Source organism: Myotis daubentonii, chromosome 3, assembly GCF_963259705.1.
Source record: "Myotis daubentonii chromosome 3, mMyoDau2.1, whole genome shotgun sequence".
NCBI lineage: Eukaryota > Metazoa > Chordata > Mammalia > Chiroptera > Vespertilionidae > Myotis > Myotis daubentonii.
The window spans coordinates 173,641,143-173,658,834 of NC_081842.1; the positions used below are offsets into that span (position 1 = coordinate 173,641,143).

Genomic DNA, 17,692 nt, shown 5'->3' on the forward strand with positions numbered 1-17,692 from the left:
AGTGGAGTTACAGAGCAGGTATTTTCAAAATACCAACAGTATGCAGGATATACTGAAGAAAAAAAAGAGGGAAGAGGAGCAGGGAAACCTTTTGGGACATAGTAAATAATTATTCCTCTAGAAAGGCAGTGAGGACCTAAGTGTGTGGCATCTGCAGTGCAGAAGCCAAAGGAGACTCAAGACACATCTGTGAACTACAAAGTCTGAGCCAAGTTTCCCCTTCAATCAAGGGAGGACAATGAGACCTATGTCACAAACCAGTGTGATGAGCAAGAAGAGGAACACACAGGTAAATGTCCAGGCAGGGATCTTGTACACAGTAAATACCTGACAAACATCCATTCACTCATGCTTTTATTTGGTCACTGACTCAAGTTTACTCAAAACTGTTAAATAGCCGTAACCGGTTTTGCTCAGTGGATAGAGCATCGGCCTGCGGACTGAGGGGTCCCAGGTTTGATTCCGGTCAGGGGCATGTGCCTTGGTTGCGGGCACATCTCCAGTAGGGGGTGTGCAGGAGGCAGCTGATCGATGTTTCTCTCTCATCGATGTTTCACACTCTCTATCTCTCTCCCTTCCTCTCTGTAAAAAATCAATAAAATATATATTTAAAAAAAAAACCTGTTAAATAAAACCTGGAGTTGCACTGGGTGGAAAAGGCAAGAAAGAGTTCCCAGTATAACCAGGATGGGGTTAGTGATCATTGGGATAATGAGCCAGATTGGGAAGTAAGTTTAGAGGAAAGTTTGTGTTTTGTTTAATTTTTGAGTTAACTACAGGCTAATCACAGAGAGATGTGTGCCCTGAAGTTGGTTACACAATAAATAAACCCAGAAATAGGTGGTGGGTGGAGATGAAGATCTGGAATTCAGCAGCATGTGGTGGGAGTGGAGACGCTGGCTAAACTGACAGCATTCAGGGAGGTAACAGTGACGTCAGGACAGTGGAAACATCGACCCTTCGGGACAGAATAATGGAAAAGGAGCCAAGGAGAAATGGGAAAGGACTGAGCAGAGAAGTAAGAGGATAAATGGAAACCAAAGGATGACAGTGAGAAGTTTACATGTCAACTGCCACACAGTGGTCAAGTAAAATTGTGGGTCATTTAAAATCTTTCAAGGGAGCAATGATATAGTGAAAAACTGGGACATTCTAAATGTCAAAGTGGAGTAGATTCATTAATTCAACAATATTATGTAGTCACTTCTACAGTGATACAGAAATATATTTATTTACATATTAGAGGCCCGATGTACGAAATTCGTCCAAGGAGCTCGGCCCTTGCAGCCCTGGCTGCCTCGCGGCCCTGCCCACTTGTCGTTCAGAAGGTTGTTCTGCCATCCGGTCTAATTAGCATATTAGCTCTTCATTATATAGAATGCACAGAAGAACGTTCAGATAATTTGCTAAGTTAAACAGGCTGTATCCATTATGACCATATATGTTATAAGAGAGTATCCTATATACTAACAGCCTAATATGCAAATTGTTCCCTCGACTGAGAGTTCAACCACCAGGGGGCAGCACGGAACATGTCGGTGACGTGACACTGCAATGGGCAGCAGTGGAGGCGCTGCTGGCCCCGAGGGCCCCCGCTGAGAGCAGGACCACGGTGGGATGGTGGAGCAGGTGAGTGAGTGGCGCCAGGCCAAGGCAGGTGCAAGTGGGGCCTGATCACCGTGCAGATGGCAACCAGTGGCGGCAGCGGGGGACGGGGCTGCTGCCTGGCTCCTAGGTGCTGTGGGAGCTGGGCGGGGGCCTGATGACTCAAGTGGAAGGGGACTTGTCGGGGGCTTGGGGGCCCAGGTGCTGCCCAGGGCCCAGGTGCTGCCCAGGGCCCAGAGGTCAGCTGGGACCTACCCTTCCATGTCAGACGCTTGTGCTTCGATCGCCGGCCAGGCCTAGGGACCGAACCCGTTCATGAATTTTGTGCACCGGTGTGTGTGTGTGTGTGTGTGTGTGTGTGTGTGTGTGTGTGTGTATGTGTATGACTATATGTGGCAAAAAATCTTGTAAAAGCAGTATAATAGGATTTCTGTGAGAAACTGTAAGACTAGACTTTGAAGTACATCACAGCACAGGAATAGAGCTTGAAGGGGATCAAGGTGAAGAAAAGGGCCCTCAGTGTACTTAATTTTGTATTTGTGTATGTCACAAACACACACACAGAAACTGAATCACACAACCTTGAGGACCTGGAATTCTAAGTGACTGAATAGTTTTTAGATATTATATAAATAATTGCCACATCTTTTATGGCACACATGCAGCCATGGAGCTGGGGTAAGTAGGCATGAAAACAAACCAGAAATTCCTAGTTTGGTTGATTTTTATTCTTTTAATTTTGGTTTTTGGAGGTAGAATGCATCTTTTCACTGCATTGGTATTAGCATATTTAACAGCTAACTTCCATAGTATTTTAAAGAAAAGAGAGAAACCTCTGTAGCACACGGCCAATGTTTGCCATTCATAGAAGGAAGTGATGAATCCACTCCAGCCTCCAGGCCCACCTGTACCTCCTGCACATTTAGTGCTGTAACGTGACTTGCAAATGCCCCTTACACCCCATGAATCCCATTTCTCAGTGAAGACTGCAATGCTACCTAGATCGAAGTTTGCAACTTCAAATGCTCTTTAAATCAAACACAATAAAGTCCAGACACTTGTTCTTTTGGTGAGAAAGACGAACTCCCAGCTCCACTCTCACCTCAATTGCATAACTCAAGAGAGCAAGAGGCAACTTTCCTTGGACTCTTCAAATAAACTCTCTTTAGGGATCAGGCTATGCACAAGAAAATAGCTCAGCAGGAATTTTGAAGAAAAAAGAGAGAGTGAGAAACTAGGGATAAAAGCAGGAAAGAACCTGAGCGAAACATTACCAGCACGGTAATATAACACATGCACTGTCAAACATTAGTTATTTGAATGGAATCAGGGACAAGGAGTCAATTTAGAGAGTAGAGATCTGGCAGGAGTGGTTTTAAGAAAAAGAACACACATGTGTGTTGGATGGATGGACATATGACCTAGCTTTGGATAAATGAACTTAAGAATCGTTTACAATTTATGTGAGCCTGTTTCCAGCAAGTCTGAGAGGCAACCTGAAACTGTGTTATCAATTAGGGACTCATTGATGGATTATATACAGTCTGAAAGAGCCTAAGGCTGGATATCTTGCAGATGTAAATATCAGACATGTGATAGCCGATGAAGTACATTAATTCTGCTCTGAAAAGGGGCATGAGCTAGAGAGGAGGAAAAGAAGGAGTGCTGAGGTCACCCTTCAGCATCTACCGCTCCTCTCCTGTTACAAATGATTGCTCAAGAATGTGGACTTTGGGATGCAGCCACTGCCTGGTGGAATGTCACACACTTGACGTGCAAGCAAGTCCGTTCTCAAATACCTGAATATTGCCAAAATCTGCCTGTAAATCTAGCTACGTCCACTGTGCTGAGAACATCTCTTGTTAGGTAGTATGTTATACTTGAGACGTGCTCTGAGAAATAGCAAAATTCAACATCTCATCTTTATATGCCTCCACCCTCACGGCCCTCTTCCTTGACCACATAGAAGATGCTTAGGAAATATTTGTTCAATGAATTTTTATTGTACTTATTCATTCTAGTTAGTAGGTGGGAGGCCATTACCTTGCAGAAAGAATGGCTTCTGTACTTACTAAGAAAAAGGCACAATAATGCGACTATTAATGATGGAGACAGATCTCAACAACGTGCTCATTAGAAACAGATATAAAATAAGGGAATGAGGATATAGCCATGTGGGTAGCAGCTTCCGGATCCTCCAACATCTGGCCCACGGAGATGAGTGACCCTGGCAGGGGAGTATTGCTCTGGCTCCCAAGTGAGTGTGCAGCCCCTCCGTCTGCCTCAAACTACCTTTCTTACTGTCTCAACCACACAGCCAGGAGAGTAATGGCGCTTCATCTAGAACCTCAGCACCAGACAGGATTGAGTACCAGGGACTTGCTATTAAAGGTACTGTCCACCAGAAAGGAGTAAAAATGCATTGGAAAGTAGTCTGTAATTCCTTCTTGTTTTATTTTCTCCCTGATTATAAAGCAAGACATGCTTAGTTTAAAATTAATAAAATTGGGAAGTAAAAATAGCCTCCTCTTTGTTCCATCACTAAAAAGATGTATGCTATTCAGTAAGATTTTTATTAATTCAAATGGCCCACAAATTACCATGTGTTATAAAAACCTCAACTATACATATTAGTGGATTAAATTGTGCATTTCTGGGACACATTTAAATCTGATCATGTTCAAAGTTTGCTTCTACCTCAAGTTTTCACACCCAGCAACATGTCTTACGTTACTGTGCAAACTTGAAGTTAAGGGGGTAAATATTAAATTTGGGAACTAGGGAACTCAAGTTCTAGCTTTATGCTCTGTGCCCGCTATAGACTCTTCCACAATTCATTTCTCTGACCTTCTGTACTCTCTTCAATTAAGTTTTTTTATGAAAATGATTTTCATTTAGCATCCTTCCTAGTAGCAAACCCAATCTGCTCCAGAAGTTTTCCAGATTCTCAGAACAATAAAAATAATGACTGAATCCATTATGCATTGGTCCAGACAATATGTGCCTAGCTGATTTAGGTTGGACACTTACCTAGCAGCTATAGTTTTATGTTTAAAGCTTATAGTTCTCTTTCCAGACCTAATAGGTTGGCTAGTTTGTGGATACAATTCCCAAAGACTACAATTCCTCCCCTGAACCGAGATTGGCTGGCGATCTAAAAGTAAATATTCTGGTCCTCTGGCTTTTCTCTTGGGTTTTACATGTTTGCAAGAGACCTGGAATTTGGGAAATATAGTTCATATTTAAGGATTAGGTCTTTCATCTCTCCAGCGGTAAAGGAAGTCTCAGGACCTTTCTGAACTTTGATTCTTCCTTGGTAAAATCCGAGAATTGAGGCTGGTAGGAGATTTCTGAAGTCCCTTCCAGATCTGAAAAGGTGAAGCCTTTAGGTTCTGAGGTCCATCAATCAACAAGTGTGTATAACAAAACCAGAGGGTGAGACATATAAACGGAAACTCCAGGGCAAGAGAGCAGAAATAGTATGCCACGTTGGAGCTGTGTACATACAGGTGTCCTAGTAATTATTACTATTGCATATAACAGAGTTCCACTGCGATCAGGAAGAAAGTTCAAACTCAATATAAAGCACCATGACACTATATTTTAATTACTAGAAAAGCTCCTTCATCATTCTTCCAAAACACTCCCCAAAACAAATTAAAAATTATAAACAGGAAATGCAAAGGAATTCAACACCTCCTATTGCAAAGATAACTGAGTCTCTAAAATATCCTTTACAGCAACACATGTAAAACTCCAGCAAATGAGATACCGAAGAGCCTAGCGAGGTACCATAGAGTAGATGCTCAATGCGTGGCAGCTCAATTTTCTTCCTTCCTTCCCTCTTCTGAATGTCCACGTTCCAGCAAGAAACGTCCAATTTTAAGTATATACTTTTCTTCAAAAGTTAAAGGAAACTGTCTAAAGCAATGCATCTATTCATGTACTTAAAGCACTTAAATGTGGTGTGAGGCAGTTCATTTGTGTAAAACTCAAAGGTCACTGACCTGAATTTAAGTCTCGTCCTGGATTGAAGGCCCGGCTATTCACAGAGGTAGAAAGTCGATCACAACTGATTGTTCTAGATACATTGGTATTGAAGTTCCCATCGAATCTGGAAGAATGAGAGAGTTGGCAATATTTATGTGGTGGTTATTCAATCCAGAAAAACAAACCAACAAAAATAAGAGTTCATACTGTATATAAATTAGGTCAGCTCCTAAACAGTAAAATTGTGATTTAAATTTTAAATATCAAAAAAAATTACTGCAGAAGAGTTGTTGTGTTTTTTTTTGGGGGGGGGCAACATTTGCATCTATAAAGTTTTAGAAATCAAGTTCTATTTTAAGGACATGAAGAAATAACCATCCTTCGAATCAACTTTTCTTCCATGAACCTGAGTCAGGCACTATTGATAAAATCATGCAGAAATAGATTCAGACTGGAATTACAAAAATACAGACGTGAGCTCTGATATTACATATGAAACAATTATTTAAATTATCCCATCTGAGAAATCATGATCAAGAACCAAAATAGAGAGTAGTGCAGGAGAAAGAATGGCTATGGAGTAGGAAAGATCTAGATTTGAATCTCTGCTATGTCACTACTAAATGTATGTCACTTGGACAAAATTGTTTAAGTTTTCTGACCCTGTTTTCTTTTCTGAAAAGAAAAAAAAAGAAAAGAAATAATAAAACTTATTTTCCAAAGCTGTAAAAAAGATGATAAATAATGTATCAAACTTCATTTTATTGTACATGACATATAGCTTCCACCTAGACTGTAATGTAAATAAGACCAAGGTCTTTTCTGATTTCCAGTGGTAGTACGATGCAAGTACTAAAGCTAAAACGGTGCTAGTGCTCTGGCCAGCAGTGGATCAATGAATACTAGTGCAATCAATGACTTATTTGTCAGCACTACCAACAAACTGCAAGAAAATAACAGGCAAATGTACCAACTCTGTCACTAAGAGTATTTTTAAAAGAGAATTTTAACCCAGAAGTAACAAAAGAGGAAAAAAAGTGAACTTCAAATACCCTATTTAGGATTTCAGATACTAGGAGGACTTATGACGTTTCTTGGACCCCCCCCCCCCCCCCGCCAACCCTGATAAATTCAGTCTGAAATTATGTTTTTTAGCGGTCCATCGCCTTAACCACTCGGCCACCTCATCCACATGAAATTATGTTTTTTAAAATGTGTCCTCAGATGAGAAATGCCATTAATGGAATTTCATTTCCGTGGGTAGAGTAGCTATCTCCCCTGTATCACCTAGGAGAAACAATCCTAAAACTCTAGATCCACTTGAGTATTCCCATGAACTTTGATTATCTGTTGATCACATCCCATAATACTTAAGAGCTGCAAAACTGAATGGACTGTATAAGCAAGGGGCTAGGTTTTCACAGGGTGTGCTGGGTTCCAAAAGCTAAACGTTTTGTTTTGAAACATATCGTCTCAAAGAAGGAGGTAGGCTTCCGTCCAGCCTCTAACCCAGGACAGAATTACATCAACATCGTCAACTGTGCCTCCAAGGACACAATTGCTTCACCAACGTGGTCACTCTTCCTTGGACCAGCTCCAATTTGTCTAGACCGGAAGACCGCTGCCTTGAAAGCCACAGATGAAGAGAAAAGAAGAGATTAATACATCAGCAGCTGGCTGTTTTCCTGCCAGCAAAGCAATATAATCTCACTTTCCCGCTTTTGTTTTACACTTGACCCTCGGTAAAGTGAGAGCAGTGCTACACAAGTGACTCACCTGCTCTCCATGCCCTAGATGCCCCTCACATACTTTTAATAAGATCAGATAACATTTAGGCTTTGGGGGTGATACGGTCTGCCTGAAACTCACATCTGGACTCTGCTGTACAAATTACAAATCCCTTTTAGACCTACCCATTTCACAGATGAGAAAAGTGACATTAAGGATCACACAGAAAGTCAGGGACCTAAAAGTTACTTGAATCCCATCACTGTCCAAGGATGAGCCAACTACCACACTGCTTAATTGAAATGACACATAAAGAAGAACCTGCTAAGAGGGGTAACTCAAGAGTCAATGAAATTTTCTACCCGGTGAGGTGTACACTTGCAGAGAGCCCCTGCCTCCCCAGATGAAGTCTCCCCAGCCAGGACCTGTGCTGTCAGCCCCTCGCCCCGAGAAGGTCGAAGTCCGTATGGAGCACAGAGAGATGCCCTGGGCCTTTGTGCAAGGAAAGCTACCAGGAACTAATTTTATAGGTTGTTTTCTGTACTGAAAAGATCATCTCTAAGAGCTACAAAGAAAACATTTTTATAACAAAGAAGATGGAAGAGACTCATTAACAAAAGTAGGTGCTCAGCAAATATTTGTCAGTCATAAAAAGGCTTCACAATGTAGTACTTGTTATCAATAATCTACCCAACCTTTTCCCCCCACTACCTCTCAACCTATAGTTCTGACCAGACCAGTCACTCAACTGCTGGACCCCAATGCTCTCCGGTGTCCAATGCACCCACACAAAGCCCACCTCTTCACATCCTCCTCCCTGAAAATTCTCCTGCCGGTTCCAGCCTATGATGACGCCTCCTCCTCCAAACTGACCAGCGTCATTCTGTGTCTTAATTCTAGGCTTGTGTCTCTCTTCCTACCTGTCACATTGCCTTGAAATCAGGCCTAACATAGTGTCATCATAGTTGATGCCCATTAGACTAAGATAGATTGGATTAAGATTCCTTTTATACCAACAACATACTAATCAATAAAAGTTTAAAAAGAAGATCTATAATAAAAGCATATTATGCTAATTAGACCAGATGTCCTTCCAGATGACCTTCTGGACTAAGCTGGGGCTGCGAGGGAAACACGGGTCCCGGGTGCCTGCCGATAGCCGGAGGGAAGTCCAGGTCCCAGGTGCCAGAGGGAAGCTGGTGCTGGCAGCCAGGGGAAGGAAGGCCTACTCTTGCACGAATTTCGTGCAGCAGGCCTCTAGTATAATCTTGTACATAATTTACATTTTCTAAGCCTCTGTTTTCCTCATCTATAAAACGCTACTAATAATAGTGCCTATTTCATAAGGTGTTAAGAATTAAATCAGAAAAAGGTTCTTAAGAGACTAGTACATAGTACACTTTTAATAAATAATAATAATAACAAGTATTGAATGTCTTAGTAATGCTACCAAATGCTTATCATATGTCAAGTATCTTTCAAGTGTGGTGCATGGATTAACTCATCTAATCTTCTCAAACTCTGAGGGAAATACCATTATTATAGCCATTTGAAGACTAGGAAACTGAAGCCAAAAAAATTTAAATTAAGAAGCCCAGATTCACAGCTTGGGATTAGCACAACCAAGATGTGAACATATGCCCTGGCCAGCTGGTGTGGCTCAGTTGGTTGGATGTTGTCTGGTGCATGGAAAGGTTGCTGGTTCCATTTGGGGTTCCGGCACATGTCCAGGTTTTGGGCTCAATCCGTGATCCCTGGTAGGGGGCGTGCAGGAGGCAGCCAATGGATGTTTTACTCTCACATTAATGCTTTTCTCCCTCCCTCCCTCTCTCTCTCTCTCTCAAAAAAAATCAATAAAATGTTTTTAAAAATGTGAACATACGAGTTTTCATTCATAATGAATACATTACATTGTATCTCAATATATCAACAAATAAATCATCACCAACATGATCTAAAACAGCTGAAGAAAAATTCCGTTCTCTCAAAAAAAAGGATTATGATAAAAGATTGTAGGGCTTAGGGGAGATTTTTGCTTTTTACTTAATAGAAAATGACAGTAGCTAAACATAAGGCTTTCACAATGGATAGCTACAGAAAATGAACTCTGTGGACAAAGATGTGGATGGGGAGGAAGAGGAAGAATATATTAAAGACAGGTGTTCTCTATTAATTATAAATAGATTGAAACATGCTCACCACTGGCACAGCTATGGAATTGGCCATTTTGTGTTACTTTTTATTATGCCATTCTAGAAAAGCCTCACGCTCCCGTCCCATTCCCCACTGAACTCTGAGAGGCCTGGGTAGAAGAGTGAGCATGTATGCACGTCTGCATGGAGCAGAGACAGCAGACCTGGCGCCAGTTCATACTAGTTTCTCCTTTTCCCGGTTCCAACTTTCTCCTCTGAGAAAAAGACCCTGGCATTTTGGTAATCTGAGGATCCTGAACAAATAAATGCCTATGTGCAACAAAGGTTACATAAAATAGAAGACCAAGAAAGAGAAAATTGCACTAAATTCTGAAAAATTCTCCCATGGGACACTGAATACAGGTGCTGGAAAATGTGATGGACAATGGCCATGTGGGCAAGGCATGCTACACAGCTCAGGGAAACTCCAGCTGACATGGCGCAAACACGCAGCCTTCCAGAGATCCAACTTGATCCAAAAATGAAACGTAAAATACACAAAGAAGTCCCTTTTGTGAAGGAATCCATATAATTTTCCAGATGCTTCAGAATGAATAAACAACCACCTTGCAGGAGGACCTCCGCCAGGTCGTCTGACCTATCTGCTGCTAGCTCAAGGACATCTGAGATCTGTAAGTTTACTGGTAAGGAGTGAAAACAGATTGTTACTTCATTTCAGAAGATAATTTAATTCTTGCTTCCTGAGTAATCTGCATGTAATGAATGCGGTGTTTTTAAAAAGATTTTTAAAAAATATGTTTTTATTGATTTCAGAGAGGAGGGGAGAGGGAGAGAGAGATAGGAACATCAATGGTGAGAGAGAATCATTGATTGGGCTGCCTCCTGCACGCCCCTGACTACGGATCAAGCCACAACCCGGGCATGTGCCCTTGACTGGAATCAAACCCAGGACCTTTCAGTCTGCAGGCCGATGTTCTATGCACTGAGCCAAACTGGCTAGGGCTTAAGAAGATTTTTTATTAATTTTTTTTTAAGAGAGAGTGGAAGGGAAAGAGAGAGAGACAGGGAAACATCAATGTGACAGTGAAACATCAATCGGCTAGCTACTCCACGCCCCTTACCAGGAATCAAAGAAGCAGCCAGTGCATGGGACGATGCCCAACTCACTGAGCAACACTGGCCAGGGCACTGCTGGTATTTTTAAGTTAATTGACTCCTATCAGACCCCCACATTCTGGTATTCCAGGAATTCAGAGGCATGCCAACCACTCTCCTTCCGCCTGCTTCCTGCTATTCCCTCACACGTGCTGAATCTCAGCCATGCAGCATGCACCCCTCAGCTGAGTTTACATGAAGTGCCTAGGAATGACCGTCGCTCTGTTGCTATCCCTGCCCACGCCACTGATGCCTGCCAGGTAAGGAAGCAGGTGTCAACAGAGGGCTTACGAGGTGCAGGAGAGCAGCGTGTCCTAAGCTGGTGAGCAAGCTAGGAGAAAACAATTACAGGAGCCAAAACCCTGTGACTATCTCTTCATCTACACTCACTAGGGTCTGCTTCTCTTCTGGACACCAAACATAGCAGCAAACCTTGCTTAGCCATCTCCTTCCATGAGCTACCTCTGGGCCTCTGAGGAATGGCTGCCTTGCCTAAGACAGGAACACATTTTATGAATGCGTGCCATTGATAAAAAGAAACATGCCATTCACTCTGATTGGAGGCTATGAGAAATATAAAGTTCATGCCTATGATACTTTATCAAAACATGTCATTTAGTCTTAGTGGTTACCTAAAAGACTTTTCATTGAGAAGTATATTAGCTGCCAGTCACGTTTATATTAATTCTAGGTTTGTGGAAAGGTCAGGAACTGGTATACTAATAAATTTTCACATTAAATGAGCAGGCAATTCAAATTATCTTTATATCTGTGCTTTTAAAAAGCAGTAACACTAAGAGAATAATCTTCTCTAAATCTTGTGTAGATCCTCACTCTAAAAAAAAGAAAAGGGGAGATATTGCATTATGATTGTTTTCTATACTGATTTTTATAACATAAAAAACAGTGCCTGAAATTCAGTTTCAAGAGAAATAACTCCATCTTTCTTACCCCCTTAAGTTAAAAAAAACACACACATACAAAAAAACCTACTTCCTTCTGGATTTACTTTCATGAACAACTGATCGAAACTGCATCCCGAGGGAGAAAACAGAACTGTGACTCCCACTTTGATCTCTTCCCCATGGAGAAATTCACTCCCTGCCTGGCTTGCAAGATGTTCATTTGATTGACGTTTGCTCTGATGTGCAAACTGCTTTGAACTTCAGACATTTAATTCCCATCAGGCTGCAGTCATTTTTATTCTCCTTCAACAGGATTTACAAGCGGGAGATCAGCAAATGTAGAAGATAAAATAAATTTGCAGAAGCTTTGAATCTTACATCAAAACTGTTGGAGTGAGTTCCAATTGGATTTCATTCAGCCTCGATTCACAGTGTAAATCAACTTTTCAGTGGAGTCCCAGTTTAGAAGAAGGAAAAAAAAAAGACATAAAGGAGAGAGACACATAACACCAGTTGGGGTTTACTTCCTGAATCTCTTGGTCTTTGTTTAAATTTGCAATGGATTTCCCTCAACATTTCCAGGGAAGGCTGCCCAATTTATCACATAGCACATGAAAGCCACACCCACAGTTCCAAGGGCGGTGGTGAAATGCAGTCTTATTCATGGACACATTTTTATGGTAAGATTTAAAAAAGCAAATCCCTGTGGATATCTCCGAAGAGCAAGGCTTAAATTGATAATGGAGTCCATCAACAAGGCCACTATGATGACAGTTAGCGGGTAGTGGATGTTTTGTACTTATTTGTAATCACTGCTAAAATGCCGAGATGGGTGCAAAAGGTTAAACAACACACAAACCCCACCATTTCTTCTGAAGCAAACCCTGGTATCGGCTCAGAATCCGGTGTGGAACAGAGGGTGCAAGGCTTCTGATAGAGTTCAATGCACAGGGCAGGCCCTTGCTTCCGGGGCTGCTGAGCTAGCGGGTTCTGTTTGAAGAGCAGCACACATTGTCTCTTCCTCGGTGCTACCTACGGCTGCCTTCAGACCCCGTGTGAAACCCAAGATCGTCAAAAAGAGGACCAACAAGTTCATCCGGCACCAGCCAGACCGATCTGTCAAAAGTAAGTGGAACTGGTGGAAACCCAGAGGCACTGGCAACAAGGTGCACAGAGGGTTCCAGGGCCAGATCCTGATGCCCAGCACTGGCTATGGGAGCAACAGGAAAACCAAGCACATGCTGCCCGGTGGCTTTCGGAAATCTCTGGTCCACAGCGTCAAGGAGCTTGACGTGCTGCTGACGTGCCACAGATCTCGCTGTGCTGAGATTGCTCACACGTCTCCTCAGACCGGAGCCATTGTGGAAAGAGCAGCCCGGCTGGCCATCAGTCACCAATCCCAATGCCAGGCTGCACAGCGAAGAAAATGAATGGACAGATTGGGTACACTTTATATTTATGTTAATAAGACCCTAAAATTCTGCAAACGCCCCCCCCCCAAAAAAAAACACACACAAACAAACACAAAACAAAACAACAACCAAAAAATCCCACAACAGCTCACATTTCCTGGGAACCAAAGGAGGCAAAGCTCCCTGACCAGTAGCTGCCGGAGCCTGTCAAAGATGACCCGGACACCGAGAGAGGCCCAGGCCTCCCAGCCAGTCCCTCTCGTCCTGGGAACAGCCCCACAGTGTCTGGCTGACTACAACGCGACAGGGGGACATAGCACTTCACCTCCATTCAACCAGGTTCCTGCTCATTCTTTCTGGGAAGTGTCTGCTCTCCAAATATTTGAGCAACACCAGTTGAGAAGAATTAAACAAGAACCCCCTTATCTTCCACTTAACCACCCCCGAGAATAAAGTTAAACAAAGAAAGAGCTAAGATAAAAATCAAACATCTGTACTGGCAAATATTTAAACTCTGTTTGAATGGTGGAGGAAGGGGTACGAGTGGGATCACTTCAAAAAGGAACTACCACATTCATAAAGTAAATGATACTCCCCCCCCCACACACACACACACAACTGCGTTTACTCACTCAAACACCTAAATTAATGGACAAACTGAAAAGCTGTCAAATAACGCCTAATCGTGTCCCAAGAAATGGTGTTTCCTTCCATCTCTGCAGAGATGGGAGAGATAAGTCACATTCTTTTTGTTCTTATCAGTAATAAGGATTAAACCTTCAGGGTTCAGTAACTCCAACTCCGCCAGAGTAGACACAAGGGCTGCTTTCAAATGCCCTCGGAAGGTAGGGCTTTCGGAGCAATAAAGCATCTCTCTCTCCATTACAGTCAAAGTATCATACAAACCAGCCATATTTCTTTTCGCGGTCTTCCCCCTCCACCACCCCCGCTCCCCGCCCGCCCCCCCCCCCCCCCCACACACACCACAGATCATGGAGAGGCCAGAGTCCAACTATTATCCACTTAATCCGCTTTCTCACACACGCTTGGGAGACTGCAGAGGTGACATCCAGGGGGAGTGGAGCTGGATCCAAAACCCCATTAAGCATTTATATTTATCTGTATCTTCCTCATCACCGGGTTGGGGCAGGGTGCATACAAAAGAAGAAAGAAGGGTATCTGGAAAGATAAAGGGGAGAACAGGAAGGTGGACAGCAGCCTGGTGGGGGTGGGACCCCCGGGCTCCCTTTGTGCTCTTCCGTAGCCCTTGTCCATCCTGCCACTTGAACTCTACAAAGGACTTCACACACTTTGCAGCTGCTTATTTATATACGTTCCCCCTTGCTAGTTAAGACACAGAGAGATACTTTCCTGTGGGGATCTCCAGGGCGCAGCCCTGTAAGGTGCACACGTTTAGTACATGTCTGCTGAATGAATACATGCGGAGAACCCAAGAGACGTGGCTTTCTAGGACTAGAGAGCAGAGATTGTAGATGCAGGCACACTGCTTAGTTAGTAAACGGCAGACGGCTGTGAGTGGAAGGACACAAACATCAAGGAGAAGCACAAACCACCTCAGAGGTAGCAGATGACCTTGAAGATGGGCTGGCTCACTCTCTCGGGCACATACGCATTGAGGGGAGAGGCCTGTCCAAATCGTCCTGTTCCACAGAAGAAACGTGACACATAAGACAGGGAGTATTTGTGGCTAATGGTCCTTAAAAGAAATTACTGACTCAATAGTAAGAAGTTAATAAAGCTGTGAGTCTGAAGATAGAATTGTACACCATCATACCAAACAAGCCATGTCCCCTGGCAGACATTATAGACAGAATGCTTTTTGAAGTCTTTGTCTTCTTTGAAAACACCGAATTTTTGCCCAAGAAAATGCTTCAAAATCTCAAAGGAAGTTTCTGGTCCTCTGTTGAAATCGGGTCTATTTCTTAAGGCTGGCAATTTCTTTCAGAAACCAGGTTTTCAGGAAGAGAGGGAGGGTGTGAGAGAGGGAAGGAGGGAGGGAGGGAGGAAAGATGGAAGGAAGGGAAGAAGACAGGGAGGGAGGAAAGATGGAAGGAAGGGAGGAAGACAGGGAGGGAGGTAGGGAGGGAGGGAGGAAAGAATGAAGAAAATCAGAGGACCATCTCTTTTTGAAATCCGTAAAAGGCCACTGGTGAAATTCAGTATTCTAAGCAGAGTGGCAGGTCTCCCATCCTTGCTTTAGTGAAGGTCACACAAGGAAAATTCAGAAAGCAGGACTGTCAGCAGACCCAAGTGCAGGTGCTTTCTGCTGTGACGATGCTCATTAGCAGTTCTAAAGGTAAAGATATCTACACACACACACACACACACACACACACAAACACACACACACAAACACACACACAAACACACACAAACACACACACACAAACACACACACACAACACGTAAGTGGCACAAACTGCTGCAGGAACATGTTTTTAAGGCTGAGAAACCAACTAACCAGACTATGGGGGCATTATATTCAGCCCATTTAGACATTTCAGAATGTCATACAACAGCCTCAAGTAAATTTCAAAGAAGGAATATATAGTTTAGTGTTTCAAGGGCCAGATAAGCCATTCCAATTTTACCACTGGCCAAAATACTTTATCACCAAAAGAAAATTATTTGCATTCAGGAAACCCTGATTCCAAACCAAGTTCCCCTGAGCCCTAACAACTTCTCTGAGCAAAATAGGGGCATGGGGTGGAGAGAGGATATATCTACCCTACCACCGCTGTTGAGAGGATCTAAAGTAAGTAAAATAATGTTTACAGAAGTAAAAGCCCAAGAAAGTATTTTACTGAAGTATAAACATATGTAACTTTTTTACATATGTTAAATAATGTAATAGAGTGGGCCCTCTATAATGTAAGCATTCTGCAAAATCTTTGTTGAGTTCTGAGCTCAACTCAAGTCCTTTGGGCAGCAATAGCCATAAAGACTGTACCTAACGTTCTGCATGCCTGCAGGTAATAATAATTTCTAAAAGGACTGGAGGTGGAAGTTTGAGATAAAGCAGGGAGAATGACTTGAAAAGCTAAGATTTACTTTATAGTACTGGAAGGGCAAAAACACAAAACACATCTTTCTGGGGAAAGAATGGGACCAGAAATAAAATTAAGCTCAGTTGTCAAGAACTAAGCTTGTCCTATTATTTGACCTTGTGACATTAAAAGAACAAAAGAACAAGTATCCTAAGTGTAAAGCACCTGGCTAAGTCACAATGTTGTATTTTTCATGAGAACAGTAATGAGAAATAAATTGTCTCTAGGGTTAAACATCTTACATCTTTTTTCCCATGTGCACTACCTTAAAATAGCACTGGGGAAAAATAGGAGTTGCCTACATGTGGGTCAGCTGTTACGTCTGGAAATATGATTTTATACAAAACTCAGTTGTGCATTAGCACATTAAACTATACATTTCCACTTTCCCCTTGCTCCTGAACTGCCATGCACATAACACGATTTTGGGGGTGAAAATATTTGTGGGATAAAAATAATACAACAGGCTAATCTCAACTATTTGCCAGACACCTCCCACCCAAAAATGATCCATGTGCAATTCAAAATTAAAACTAGATGGTTATACCAAATTCATCATCTTCCTCTTAAAAAATCTCCTTTTGTTCTGATTTTTACTCTTTCGTATCCTGAGATACACAATTTAAAATTTAGAACCATCTTTTAAAACCTCCCACCCCATCCAAGTCTCCAATAAAAATGAGTTGGGCCCTAGCTGGTTTGGCTCAGTGGATAGAGCGTCAGCTTGGGAACTGAAGGGTCCCGGGTTCGATGCTGGTCCAGGGCACATGCCTGGGTTGTGGGCTCGATCCCCATTATGGGGTGTGCAGGAGACAGCCAATCAATGATTCTCTCTCATCACTGATGTTTCTATCTCTCTTCCTCTCTGAAATCAATAAAATATATTTAAAAACAAAACAAAACAAAAAATAATGAGTTGGCAGATTCCATGTAACCCACCACCACCCTAACAGCTTCTGCCTCCCTACAATCCTTCCTTCAAGTGTCACTACTTTTCTCCTGGATTACTAGGATGGCCCAATCTGACAAGCAGCATGCCTTTGCACCACAATTTGTCTTTCACTTGCCAACTAATTAATCTGCCCAAATCGCAGACAGGACTGCAGACCTTGCTTTAAAACCTACTGCTTAATGCGAGAAGTTTGTCCACATGACCAAGGACTTTGAGCCGACCACAGGACACCTCTTACCCACCGCTCCGGCTGTGTGTCTTCCACCTCACCACACTCAGTGTTTTTGGTTAGAAGCATCCTTCCCCCAGATTTATCTGCAGAAGTTCCACTCTTCAAGGCTGCAACTGCCAGAGCCTAAGAAGCCTGTGTTCATAACCTTTCTTCTCTACAGGAGTTGCTGGATTCCTTTCCTGACGCTTGGCTAGTCTCTTGGCTAAACCTGCCTTAGCTTATTCTACACGTCCTATGCGCTTCTGCAGTGTGTGTTAGTCATCTTTGTCATGTACGAGACCTTGTATCTAGTACAAGATCTCGTACATGAACTCCCTTGAACATGATACAGACAAGTTGAGTTGAAAGTGACATAGAGGGGTCCTCCTTATCCGCAGTTCTGCTTTCCACAGTTTCCATTACCTGTGGTCAACTGCGGTCTGCAAACATTAAATGAAAAATGCCAGGAACAAAATCGTAAGTGTTAAATTGCATGCCTTTGAGAAGACCATG

The 17,692-nt window shown here is 42.6% G+C and overlaps 1 protein-coding gene and 1 pseudogene across 4 annotated transcripts in view; one reads left to right on the plus strand and one right to left on the minus strand.

Annotated features, from left to right (window-relative positions):
* Nucleotides 1-17,692, minus strand: part of CACHD1 (cache domain containing 1) — a 226,927-nt gene that overhangs the window by 73,932 nt on the left and 135,303 nt on the right. For all 4 annotated transcript variants that reach the window (XM_059689294.1, XM_059689296.1, XM_059689295.1 and 1 more), the window contains one exon: nucleotides 5,613-5,719. In XM_059689294.1, the coding sequence (XP_059545277.1) occupies nucleotides 5,613-5,719 (107 nt within the window). The remainder of the gene's footprint in view (nucleotides 1-5,612; nucleotides 5,720-17,692) is intronic.
* Nucleotides 10,842-13,012, plus strand: LOC132231920 (large ribosomal subunit protein eL32-like; annotated as a pseudogene).